General features: G+C 51.9%; 1 protein-coding gene across 3 annotated transcripts in view; it reads left to right on the top strand.

Annotated features, from left to right (window-relative positions):
- LOC148643852 (neuronal calcium sensor 1) overlaps positions 1 to 10238 on the top strand; it is a 31221-nt gene extending 20983 nt beyond the window's left edge. For 2 of the 3 annotated variants that reach the window (XM_088614826.1, XM_088614827.1), the window contains 5 exons: positions 1760 to 1838; positions 3836 to 3924; positions 4559 to 4636; positions 6449 to 6589; positions 9355 to 10238. In XM_088614826.1, the coding sequence (XP_088470952.1) occupies positions 1760 to 1838; positions 3836 to 3924; positions 4559 to 4636; positions 6449 to 6547 (345 nt within the window). In that variant the 3' untranslated portion in view covers positions 6548 to 6589; positions 9355 to 10238. The remainder of the gene's footprint in view (positions 1 to 1759; positions 1839 to 3835; positions 3925 to 4558; positions 4637 to 6448; positions 6590 to 9354) is intronic. The other variant, XM_088614828.1, reaches the window with a different exon arrangement.
- The last annotated feature ends 2939 nt before the right edge of the window (positions 10239 to 13177 follow it).

The raw sequence follows: 13177 nt of genomic DNA, 5'->3' as shown, positions 1-13177 counted from the left end.
TAATCCGTGGTGGCTGGTGTTTGAAGTTGGTCACCTGGCTGCTGGAAAGACCTGAACCACAGTGCAGTTTGCACTTGTCTTCATTCATTTGTCTTGTTAAGGATAATAAACTGCATTTTTTGCAAATCTGGTTCCCAGAGTGCTTTGCACATGGGAGGGGGGGGAATTAAGGGGAGTTTTTAGGGGGACCAGGTTCTGGACCAGAGTGATATTTAGCCAGGACTCTTGCTAACAGTAGCGAACAGGTAGTCAGGACCTCAGTTTGCCAAACTAGCACGTTAATTGCACCTCCCTGGTTAGATTGCATTAGAAAGAGACCGGTCAGTCTTTATTTAAGATTTAGAATCTGCAATTTTTCTATGCCTCTCTGTATTTTGAAGACTCGGCCCTCTGAGCAGCTCCTGTGGCCCCTGGGCATTAGGAAGTGTCCCTGCGACAGGTGCTCAGCGTGTCGCAGGGTGTCTGTTGCGCTGACTTGAGCTAGGAGCCCCACATGCAAAAGAGGCTGTTTTCATTGGAGCCAGTTTGGGAGCTCTGGGAGGTCATTCCCGAGCATTTCCTTACTGTGCTTCCATTTACTGTCGTTCCTGTCCGAGCGTCTCCAGTCCCTGTGGTCCTGCTGCCTCACGCTCAATAACGCCAGCACGCCGTTAGCAGGAATCTCTGCGCTGTGAGGTCAGGTGGGAGTCGGGCACAGATCTGTGACACCAGGCCCCAGGGAGACTTTCACAGCTCCTGCGTCGGTCAGCCCAAGAGAGGAACCTTGTGAGAATATGACAAGAGAAAGGACAGTGTTCTGCATGTGGGCTGGAAGTCAGTTCTCCGCTCTGACTGGTCTTTTTTTACCATCAAAGCGATTTGCTGTCTTCCTTTGGGACAGCAGGCCAGTTTCTCCCCCCGTGTGCTGTCTGGGCTGCAGACAGCTGTAATCTCTTCGAAGGGAAGGAGTCCATTAGTCTGGCAGGTCCGCTGCGTCCTTATCGCGCAGCGCGATGCGACAGCCGGGTGACCACTGGGTGACCTCTGCCCTGGTAGAAGTTGGCCTTGAGGGAGGGCGCTTCAGAATGAGACTACAGGAAGTGGCTTCACTGCAGCCGGCTCCTCAGCTGTTACAGTGATCGTGCTGCTTGCCCAGTCATTAATACCCTGAGAAGCCCCAGTTTAAACAACAGGGTTTTCCACTGTCAGTCTGCATGGTATTTTGCATTTTCACTAGCCTAATACCATGCATTAGCCGTGGTAGCTTAGAGGGCAAGGGCATCTAGCTCCTGACTGGAAGGTCCCGGGTTCAATCCCAGGTAGGGGCCAGCGATGTAGCTTGCTCTAATCCCTTCCAGACCTCCTCGGTCCACACAGCCTGCTTTCCAACTGAGTACCAGAGGTTAATCCTTCTGGGGGTAATAAGCTGGCCGGAGCGTGATACTGACCACATCACCTCCACCTCCAGTGTCGGATGGTTGAGAAAGATGGTGGCCCTTCCCCCCCCCATTCCCTCATGGGCCCTGATGGCCTGAAAAGAGGACCTGCCTCATACCATACATTTATTTGACTTTGTATGACTATAATAAGGTGTCCCTGTGGTTTGCTACACGTTACTGTGCTTTAACAATGGGTTCTGTGGGTTACTAATCTGCACTGTGATCTTGCAGTGGTGTCTCTGTGGTTTGCTGTGTCTGCACTGGAGTAAAGGTTGGAGTAGTAGGCTCTCGCAGGCTGGTGTTCTCTCAGACGGGCGTCTTGCTGTCTCCCCCCTCTGCAGGACGGGCGCATCGAGTTCTCGGAGTTCATCCAGGCCCTGTCGGTCACCTCGCGTGGAACGCTGGACGAGAAGCTCAGATGTAAGTCCTTGTCTTTGTCTGCACGACCCCCCCGCTCTGCCACAGGGGCCTTGTTCTCTGGAGGCCGTCTGTCGCTGGGCACCACTGGAGGCTGTGCTCAGCGTAGCCCTGCCTCAGTAATAATCCTTACACTTTATATAGCACTTTTCCGGACACTCCACTCAAAGCGCTTTACAGGTAATGGGGAATCCCACTGCCGCCACCAATGTGCAGCCCCATCTGCCTGGCAGTCAGAGTGCGCCAGTCCGCTCCCCACGCACCAGTTCTCAGTGGGGATGAGAGCAGAGCGATGGAGCCAGTTCACTGATGGGGATTATTAGGAGGCCATGTTTGGTAAAGACCAGGGGGAAATTTGGCCAGGATGCCAAGGTTACAAGGGTACCACCCTTACTGTTTTTGAGAAACGGCCTGGCCCTGGGATTTTTCGGGACCACTGAGCACCTGGACCTCAGTTTTTAAAGTGTCCCCTTCACTACACTGGCGCATCGGGACCCACGCAGACCGCTGGGTGAGCGCCCCCTACCGGCCCCCACTAACACCTCCTCCGGGACAAGCCTTAGTTTTCCCAGGAGGTCTGCCCTCCAGGTACGGGCCAGGCTCGCTCCCGCGGAGCTGGCAGGTGTGAGCTGCAGAGTGGTGAAGCGTGCCGATGCCGACTTCTCAAAAATCCGAGAGCTCTGCCGCGCCTGGCTGTGTGCAGCCATGTTCCCGCGTGGAGCTCGGGCGGGGGTGGGATGTTGAGATGGAAGCGCAGCTGAGCAGCGCCTTCGCTCTGCAGCGATGTTTCAAATTCCGCCTCCAGGTGGCGATCGATGTCAGAACAGGTCAGGGAACGCTCCTCTAAGCCGAATTCTCCGTTAGTTTTTGTTTCTTAACTTTTTCTGACCAGCTTCCAATTCCTTTAGTGTCTCTGGTGCATGGGTGAGTCATGCTCAAACTTTCATTATTCTCCTGTAAAATGTTTCATTCCAGAGATGGGTGAGCACCCACAGATCCCAGAGAGAGAAGTTTATCAGAGAGGCGGTTTTGTTATTAAAATGAGTCCTTTCAAACTAATGCCTTGCGCAGCTTTTAAAAAGTCCTTCTAAATCAACTTCACACGTGTACAACCCATTCCAGTCGTCTTACGATCAGTACCAGCACGATCCTAAAATAGCAACGGAGTGTTTTCTTAACAATGAAGTCCTTGAGGGACCCAGTTAATTAATTGCTTACAAAATTAATTGTGTAACAAAATGAATTAATAACAAACCTCTCAGTGATTCTGAATTCATGACTCGGTGCTAGGGATAAAAATGCATTCAACAGTATTTCCAGGACTTTTTTTTTACCTCGGTAATCAAAATAGGTCGCAAGCTACAGATACTTACTGAAATCAAGTGATTAAAAGCAATCATGCCGTCTGAATCATGATTTCAGTAAGTCCCTCCTGGCTGCAATATGCTAAACTGAATTAATCCGGAGAGCGCGTTGCTCTCACTCTCCCTGATGTGCTCCACACATCTCTAGTGTTAACCCAGCGTCGCCAGCCATCTGCATGCTATCGCAGTCGGCGAAAAAGCGTCTGGAGATGTGTGCACTGCTGGAAGAGCGTGTTGTGGATTCGGAATTTTGCTGGGAACTAAGGCGCTCCTCTCGTGCTGGAGCAGCTCGCTGTGATGTGATCGCCGCGGTGTGGGGGAGGCATGAGGTCCACCAGGATTCGTTTTAACCCAAGCCGGAATTTTCATCCGACGCACAACCCGCCCCCACACACTCTCGTACACCCCCTCACCCAGACTTGACGTACAGGTGACGCGCAGGAGAGGAATGAGGCAAGTTTTTCTTTCGAGTTGTCCGCGCAGTAGGGCCGTTTGTAAAGGCATGCCAGTCAGGTCTCTTCATCAAAAGACTTGTAGTCCAAGACCAGGGCTTTTCTCATTTTTAATATCCATGTTTTCTCAAGTTGAACTGAAAATGACTCTTCTTTCTTCTGTTTCCTTTATTCGATGCTTTAGGGGCTTTTAAGCTTTACGACCTCGATAACGATGGCTACATCACCCGAGACGAGATGTTAAACATTGTGGACGCCATCTATCAGATGGTGGTGAGTATGAGCTGGAGACCTTGTTTCTCCCTTGTGGTTTGGTTCTCCAACAGCAGTACCATGCCCTGAGGGATCGAAACGTTGCGTGCTTGTTGGAGGAAGGTGATTGCAGTTGTCTGTTGAAGTTTGGCTTAAAACCATCCTGCCATTCCAAAAAAATTAAATGCTAAAATTCAAAATTGGCGTCCATTTAACCTACACTGTCCTGTGAACAAAACAGACCTCCTGCAGTGCCAGGTCAGTACATTTACTCTGACTTCGTGCCACTGATATACCTGCAGGATCTGGAAAGTGTGCTTTGCAACAGGGACAAGGGACGACTGTTCATCAGTGACTGCTTCTGCAGTCAGTAAGAGCAGGGCTGCAGTTTTACACCTTATCTGACGGGTGGAGCTCAACGAGCTGCTCGCTTAGGCTGATGCACAGCGAGTCGGTGGCAGAGCTCGGATTTGAGCTGGGAGCATCCTTTAGTTTTAGCCCTCTCGTCCCTGGAGGGTGCGAGGTTTCCCAGGTCTCTCCCGGACTCCTGCCCTTTGGGTGGACAGATCTCCGTGGGGCCGGTCACGGCGTATGGCGGGGGGGGGACACAGCAAAAAAAAGAGAAAAAAGCGAGCATTTCTCTCCCTCTCTCCAGGGGAACACTGTGGAGCTGCCCGAGGAAGAGAACACGCCGGAGAAAAGGGTCGACCGCATTTTTGCCATGATGGACAAGGTAAACGCCATCCCACTGCCTGGCCCACTTCAGCTCAGCCTGGCCCAGCCCTGCACAGTGGCTTGCGGGTCTTCAGGCACAGCGCTGAACGTGCTGCAGCCCCCCTCGGTGCAATCCCGCCGGCTCCTGCAGGGGCAGGCAGGCAGCCCGCGGTGGTGGCGGTCAGTGATGATGGCCAGACGCTCTGAACGATGGTTCTCTCGAGGTGCATTTCCTCTTGACCACAGCCCCCAAACTCCAGCTGCACATATTGTCCAGACCGTGCGCCCTCTTCAAGAGGCTCTGCGCCTTTATTTCATGCCACCCTTGTCTCACGTTAGGAGATCGGCTCTGATGCCTTCATTTCTGCCTGGGTCCGTGACCAGCGTCATCTCCGCCACGCGCGCTCAGTGCCCGCGGCGCATCTCTTCCCTCAGAAAGGTGGCGGGAGAGACGGCTGCGGCCTCTTTTATTTTTCCTTTCTCCTCTTGGCTTCAGGACGGCGGTCTGTCTCCTTTCGGAGTCAGACGGCGGTAATAGAGGCGTTCTTTCCTGATGGGAGGGAGAGCCAATCGGAGAGCTCTCAGCCCTGGCACAGACAGGCAGACTCGGGCCCGTGCCTAGGGAGGTGTGCTGATCTATTTTCAGCGCCCCCGGCTCCCCGAAGAGCTTGGCACTTCGTGAAGGAGCAGTTCACCTTCCTGCTCACTGGAATAGCTAAAGGCAGGAGCGACGCAGAGCCGTCAGGTTTAGTTTGCGTGGCACGTACGCGGGTCTGACCGTCTTCAAACCACGCTGATGAAAATAATGACTTTGTCTAGTTTTGCCTCCAGCTCTTCTGGCACTTTTAGGTAATAATTCCTGACACTTATATCGCGCTTTTCTGGACACTCCACTCAAAGCGCTTAACAGGTAATGGATGATGTGCAGCCCCGCCTGGATGATGCGCCAGTCCGCTCCCCACACACCAGCTCACACTGGGGAGGAGAGCAGAGTGATGGAGCCAGTTCAGAGATGGGGGTTATTTGGAGGCCATGATTGGTAAAGACCAATGAGAAATTTGACCAGGACACCGGGGTAACACCCCTTCTCTTCTCGAGAAACACCCTGGGATTTAATGGCCACAGAGAGTCAGGACCTCGGTTTAACATCTCATCCAAAGGACGGCGCCTGTTTATAGTCTAGTGTCCCCGTCACTATACTGGGGCATTAGGACCCACACAGACCGCAGGGTGAGCGCCCCCTGCTGGCCCCACTAACACCTCTTCCAGCAGCAACATCAGCTTTCCCAGGAGTCTCCCACCCAGCTACTGGCCAGGCTCACGCTTCTGAGCTCCTGCACAAGGCCGAGCTTGAAGTGTTTGGGCCACCTCCCTTCTGTGCATTGAGTTGGCGGTTGCCGAGGTCGGAGGCCTTTATCTGAGCACATGGGAAGAGTGAGTCTTCAGTACATGTAGCAGAGGAACCCCCTCCATAGATTCCTCTTGGTTTTTCTCGGAGAGAGGAATGCCCGGAAAGGGAGTCTTTTAGCCAGAAATCAGGGCAGGCACATGATCGGGACAGATGCAGCTCTTCGGCCACCCAGCTGCAGACGGCGATGCGGTGTTTCAGAATAGGGCGACACAGAGCTGAGACTGTGAAGCAGCAGTTGTTTAAGATACAGATCTTCAGTCTTAATTCTGGAATGCAGTCATTGACAATTTTTTAAAATCTCAAATCTTGATGGGAGTTCTTAAAAAAAATAGCTTGAAGCAGGACCGCATCTTGTTCCAACCAGCTGATCGTGGAGAGTTTGGCCCGCCGGAAACGCCTCTTTTCTGGTTTTCTTGGCAGAACGCGGACGGTAAGCTGACCCTGCAGGAGTTCCAGGAGGGCTCCAAGGCTGACCCGTCCATTGTCCAGGCCCTCTCTCTGTACGACGGGCTGGTATAGTGAAGGCTGCGCTGCAGTGAGTGTCCACCAGGGGGCAGAAGGGTGGGTAGAGTGCAGGCAGTACTCGCTTGTTAAGGTCTAGATCGGTGTTCTCCAGTTCTGGTCCTTGCGATCTGGAATCCAACAGGTTTTCTAAGTCTCTTTAACCTGTTGAACCCTGAAACCACGTCCATTGAGAGCACCACTCAGCATGAAATTTCCAACAACACAATATTTTTCCGAAAATTGGATTTTACCATTGGTGATACGTTGCCTTTGGTGTGGAAAGGTTGCTTAGTCTTTTTGGAGATAATGTTTTGATGCTAGTAACTTTATTTTCCTCATAAATGAGGAGAGGGTTGTATTAATCTTTTTTGAAGAAAATCTGAACCCTAACCCTAACCTGCTCAAACCCTTAGCTAGGGTTAGGGTTAGGAGTCGTAGAAAACGTAGAGAATATTTAATGGCATGACTGTGTTTTAGGACGGAAATGAAGTGCAGGAAAAGTGAAATTGCTATGTTATCTTCACATTTTTTTTCTTGCATATATGGCTCTATAGACTGCATTGCTCTAAAATGTTCTGTTGTCTAAATTGCCCTAAATGCAAAAGACTGAAAGAAAGTGGTTATTCTCTTCAAACTCCTGCATTTGGCATTGAATGCACTGGCACATTGACAGATACAGCCAAGAATTATTGGGTATTCCTGTCTGTTAACCCTTTGCACTCTTAGGCACACTTCAGTCAGAGGTATTAAAACACACATAGATGCTATAGTTACTGCACCTTGATCTCTGATCATAAATGTGGTTGGACATCTGTATCTGTATAAAAATGGCTTTGTAAGTTATCCAGGGTTTATGAGCTACAGGGATGTTGAATCAATCCAGTTTGAAGCTTAATTGGGCCAATTTAGCCCTTCCTCCCAGATTCAAATGTTTTAAATGTAAAAGACTGTAGGATTTCAAGGAGCAGAGCTGGGATCCCCTGCTATAGACTGTCTGCAGCTTTGGTTCACAAAAAGTCACAGTCAAGAGACGGATGAGAGAGAAAAGACAGGGATACAGATTAACCCCTAAGAGCTCAACTGAAATGAAACCGACTATCATCCGTTGGCCCTTGAAGAAACGTCTCAGGCTCTTGTGCCAAACTGTCCAGCCTGTTCATCTTCGTTGTGGACCTTTCGGTGGCGTTGTCGTCACTTTGATCCCTTCGTTAATCGATTAGTCAAAGTACGAACACGGGCTTTGATTGCCACAGCTGTTAACAGCCTCTCCTTCTCTGCGGTGCGCGTGCGAGTGAGCGTGCGAGTGAGCGTGCGAGTGAGCGTGCGAGGGCGCGTGCGAGTGAGTGTGTGTTTGCGCCAGCCCCTCTGCACTGCACCTCCTCCTTTCAGATGCTGCTGTTTCAGAAGCGCTGCACAAAGCCGGACCCCGAGAGCTGAGCAGGACGTTAAAAGGGCCGTTTGGCAGCTTTGAAAGGCCCATTCAATTGGGTCGTAAATAATTCAGCCTGTCTCACTGCGCTCCTGCCACGCTGACGCTGGCTGACAGGGGAGGGAGAAGCCAGTTGTCCATCTGCTCTCCCGAGGCCTGTAAAATATACTGCCTCTCATCTGGGAGGATGTTTGTCTGCTGCATGGGGGAAAAATGCTCAGGTCTTTGATTTCCTGTTACAATGCTACGTCCATTGCTGACATAGAAATAAAGAAAGAGCATTGCTCTTTACCCACAACAGCGAAGCCCTGAAGAGCAGTGTCCCCATCCAGTCCGGGATGGGACACAGCCACTTATCGTCCTGTCTGGGAAGTACAGGGCAGCAGCTCTGGGACACCCTGGGTGGGACATCACCTGATTTACAGAGCCCACACACACAGCACAGGGACAATTTACAGTCAGAGTTGCAAGCAGTGGCTTTGGGAAGTAGGATTACCCGGAGAAAAACCTGCATGAATAAGGAGAGAACATGCAGACTCCGCACAGACGGATGCACAATCGTTAACTGAACCCAGCCCCCAAACTGAGAGGCACCAGCACTGACTGCTGTGCCACCTGCTGTAAATCCATATTGAATTAAAAGATACGATGGCAGGCATAATCATCTGCACCCCTGTGCTGCTAATTTTCTTTGTTTTCAGCAGTTTCCAGGATGAATGCGCTATCGGAAAGCTGGAGTCATTGTCAACTCAGCATAATTTAACAATCAGGAATTATTGCTCTTGATGATAATTAAGGGGCTTTGTTTCAGTCGCAGGGGGCCAGTACTTGCTTTGCTGTTTTTTGCTGAAGCAGCGCTGAGAGAATCACAGCTCATTTTTGTAGCCGTTTGTTCAGGAATCTGTGCTCCCGAGCTCCAAGTTTCCTTTCAGGATCTGTCCGATGGCTGTTTTTCCTGCTCCCAGATCTGTGTGTTCAGTAACATTCCGGGTTTTTAGGCAAACAAAAAATCCATTTTAATTTATTTTACGTTCCTTTTAAAACATTCTCCTCCTGGCGATGTATGTCAGCCGCAAGGATGGCAGACTCCGCATTACAATGTTGGATGCTGTTTTATTTGCTGTAAAGAAATTTGGGAAAGCCTGAACCTTTCCTGAGCTCACTGTGCTCGAATTGGTGGGCACAGTAGTGGGCACTGTTATTATGAGATTGCCAGTTCAAATCCCAAATGGGGCACAGCTCTCACTCTTGAGCAGGGCACTTCACTCTCTTCACTCCTGCTGTATCAATAGGTGCATTTATAATTGTGCCAGATTCGTTATAACTGTGAAATGGCGGTACACCAGATGAACTAATCTTGCCCTCTGTTTTTGTTTTGTGTTCTCTCGCACAGAGATATCCCAGAGCGCCCCGCTCCAGTGCCATCATGCTCGTTCTTGCAAGAGGCCGACATCGTTTTCGCCTTCTTTCTGCGCAGAGGAAGTGTGTGCGTGTGTGTCTGTGGGGGGTGGGGGTTTGGAATCGGGGATGTGGGGTGGGGAGAGGGGGTGACCTTCACTTGTCGATCACTCGTCTCCATTGTCGCCAAAAACAAACTGGGTGGGGGGGGGGGGAGAAAATGGAGGAAGACGCGATGACCTGCCTGCTCTGGGGGCTGCTGGGAAGAAGGAGACTGATCCCTTCTGTTGCTCAGGAGTGACGCGCAGTGAAGGCCCCTGCACATCGTTAATCACACCTCCGCCGCTACAAATACACGAGTGCGATCATGCTTATAAATGCTGGAGATGATGATTGTTTTTTGGAGTGCGAAAACGAAAATCTTATTTATATGTATCATTTATATATATATATGTATGTATATTGGCTTAAAAATGAAGTTTTAGTGGCCGAATCCGCTGACGTGGCATCGCTGGGGGTTTATGATGATTTTTTTTTGTGTGCGAAAAGTGTCGTGTGCTCACGTGGAACGAGATTAAGTGTTATTTTTTCAAATCCGTGGAATTCTTTTCTTAATGGGCCCGCCCCTCCGCGAGCTCCGAGGGGTGGAGGGTGGGGAGTGTGTGTGTGTATGTGGGGGTGGGGGGCGCCCCTTGAGGAAGATCATGGGAAACACTTGCAAAGGGGGGCTTCCCTGGAGCTGCAGAGGGCCGTGTGCAGGACAGGCGCCTGGAAGAGGGGCTGGAGCACGCTGGCTTCCTGTACTTGTGAATGTGCTTTCCTCTTGTGCCGTCTTGTGTAACCCCCCCATACTCGATTAAACCAACATGGAGGAAACGAGAGCAGGCTGGGTCTGTGTTAGTAGGCCGGGCGGCCAGGCATGCCGCTGGCGTGTGCAGTGAGAGCCTCTTTTATTTAAGCTCGAGAGGCTTGTGTGTGTTTGTGCGTCTGCAAAACCGGTTCCTGGGTCCCCGGATGTGTGACGGAGGGGGACCCCCTTTCCTCATCGTGTGTTTAATTCCCCTCCCCTCCGAGAGCCTGCTCCCTCCTGCTCCTGCACGGAGCACCGAGACGGCCTCCCACCTTCCCGGGCCTCTCCGCTGGACGCGCCGGGCAGGGTGGAGCCGTGAGCGAACTTGATGGCTGCGGCGCCGTCCCGTCACGGAGTGGACGGGCCCGGTGCTCCCGAGCGACTGCCGGATCATCCCGATCTAGCGCACCCTAGGGCGTCCACAAGTCCTCCATCGCCGCTGAAATCGCCTGCGACTTAAGGCAGCGGGGAAGGGGGGAATCGATCCCTTTACACCTGGACCGGATCCGTTCAGCCCTTCTCTTGGGTGAACAGCCGTCTGGAACCCCCCCGGGACTGCTCCACAACACCGCCCCTGCTCGCGAGAGACCCCGCCCGCCCTGCCCATCTGCTCCCCGGCCAAGTCCTGCACACTCCCTCTGTCAGGCTGGCTCACCCTCCCTGCACCGCCTTTCCAAGAGCACGGCGTTACCCCCCTGGTCCGGGTCCTGGCGCCAGCCCGCCGCAGCGTGGATCGTAGCCATCGGCTGCTGAATTGCTCAGGCGGTTGATTTTACGGTGAAGGGCTCTGTTGAGGTCCTTTGAGAAAAGTGGATTGGACGACTGGTGTGTTAGGATGTTAGAGATACCGAGAGACTGGCTCCGCTGGTCTGTCTTTTGCCGTAATGAAGTTCCGTAGGTGAGGAAATGAGCTGATTGGGCGATCCAGATTCCACGTGCACACAAACTGCTTTTTCATCTGTCCTTTTTGTCGTCTTGAGCGGGGCGTCTTCGGATTTGATCTGAAACTCCTCCGCCTGTCGCTCTGGGGCCTGTGGCCACCTCTCCCTGCTGCCGGGAGTTGGGGAACATGTTTAATTCAGCAGCGGTGCTTTGTCAGGCTGCCCTGTGCCTTGGTGTCAGGCCGCGGTGATTGAACACGGTGTTGGGTTTTTATCTCGTCGCAAGGTGGAACGGCCAGCAAGAGAAATGATTCCCCCCCAGCTCCTGAGTGGAGATTTGAATTACTGCACGACTGAGAGGAGACTGAGCGCAGTTCTCGGTTTCCCTCTGTCGTCTCATAGTGCTGTTTCGCAGAGGTGGGATCTCTGGGGACAGGAGGAAAGGGTTATCCAGACTGATTTGGTTGCCAGATGTAGATTTAAAAAAAAGCCCCTTCAAAAGACAACTGTATTGTTCTTTTTAGGAGAGTATGTGATGCAAATATGCCTTTTGACTGCTTTGTATAAACAAGAGCATGTGGCAGCGAGGAGGGTGATGACTGTTTTGAGTAACAAACACTCAGCACTGATGCATGAAGTTTCCTTTATTTTATAAGCTGCTTTTGACTTGGCGCTCTGTAAGCTGCTTAGCGTTTATGTGGGACAGTGGTCAGCACTGCTGCATCACACTGTTTCGGCCCTGGGTGCTGGACCTCAGGTGCTGTCTGTGTGGAGTTTGCACGTTCTCCCTGCGTTTGTGTGGGTTCCCTCCCGGTGGCAACCGGCGGCCTCCCCACAGTCCAAAAACAGGGCTGGAAGATTTATCGGTTTCCTAGAAGAGCAGGCCTGCTTCGAGTTTGTGTGTGTCCTGCGACGGACTGACGTCCCGTCCGGTGGGTGGCCTGCCCTGTGCCTGTTGCTTGCTGGGATAGGCTTACCGGCCACCCTGAGTTGGAGAAAGTGATTGGACAATGGATGGCCATGGATTGCCTCAGGGTCTCTCATGGTCACTTTCTGTACCTCCAGGCACCTCAATCTCAGCCAGCCCCTCTCAGGCCTGTAGCTTCTGCCAGGAGGTTTGCAGAGCTCATTGAGGACATTTCTCTATTATTACATGCAGGTTCTAGAACTCCTTTTGCTGTCAGGGCCTGGGGCAGGAGTCCATTTCAATCCTTAACCCGAAGACCGAATTTTGGTGCCGATGTTATTTTTTTTTCGGTTTTCGCCAGCATCGTTCTCTCTTCTGCAGCGAAATGAGCTGAGCTGCTCGGCCTCGCGGCCCGAGGTTGAACTGATCGCTGTGGATCCGGCTGAATATATCCCAGTTTCTCATCCCGGTGTGAGCAGAAAGGTGCTGGGGGGTGGAGATCTGTCTTGGAAACAGGGCACGGAGAGGGAACAAGTCCTAGACAGGATGTCAGGAGGAGGGCAATTAAGAGATTGTTTTCCAGAGCTCAGTGTTTTCAAGCCGTTTAAAGACTCAGATTCCCGAATGTGAACATTCTGGATCTTGTATGCTAGCCAGCCAAAAGCTTTGCTTGTTGATTTTTGGCCACGGACTCGTTTCCAGGCTTAAAAATAAACTCTTCATCACGGATGAGGCCACTTCCTTCCAGCTATCTGCATAACGGAATCATACCACTGTTTCCGAGATCGATTCTGGCCATCAGCATCATCGACATCCACCATCGCTGATGAGTCACGTCGGAGCACGGCCAGCCCCGCCCAGCAGCAGGGCTGTGGGAGTCTGGAACGAGCTGCCCTGCGGTTGGAGCCGATACCCTGGACTTCTTTCAAGAAAGGGCTGGATGAGATCCTGGGATCAATCGACCACTAACGACCACAGGCGCTAGCTGGGCCCTCCACTAGTGGTGAAGCCTTCCTTGTGTTCGGACACGCCTGCGCGTCTCGGACGCAGGGAGAAGGGATATTCACCACTGAAGGGCAGGCTTGGTTCAATCCCAGTATGCTTTGAGGGGTACTAGTGCCCCCCCCTTCTCCCCTTTAATTATTCGTACCTGCACAGGGCAGGGCTGCACGGGCCTTTA

This window comes from Lepisosteus platostomus, chromosome 21, assembly GCF_059453375.1.
Source record: "Lepisosteus platostomus isolate fLepPlt1 chromosome 21, fLepPlt1.hap1, whole genome shotgun sequence".
Taxonomy (NCBI): domain Eukaryota; kingdom Metazoa; phylum Chordata; class Actinopteri; order Semionotiformes; family Lepisosteidae; genus Lepisosteus; species Lepisosteus platostomus.
Note: the sequence above shows the minus strand (reverse complement) of the source record. Positions and strands in the feature narration are given on the sequence as shown.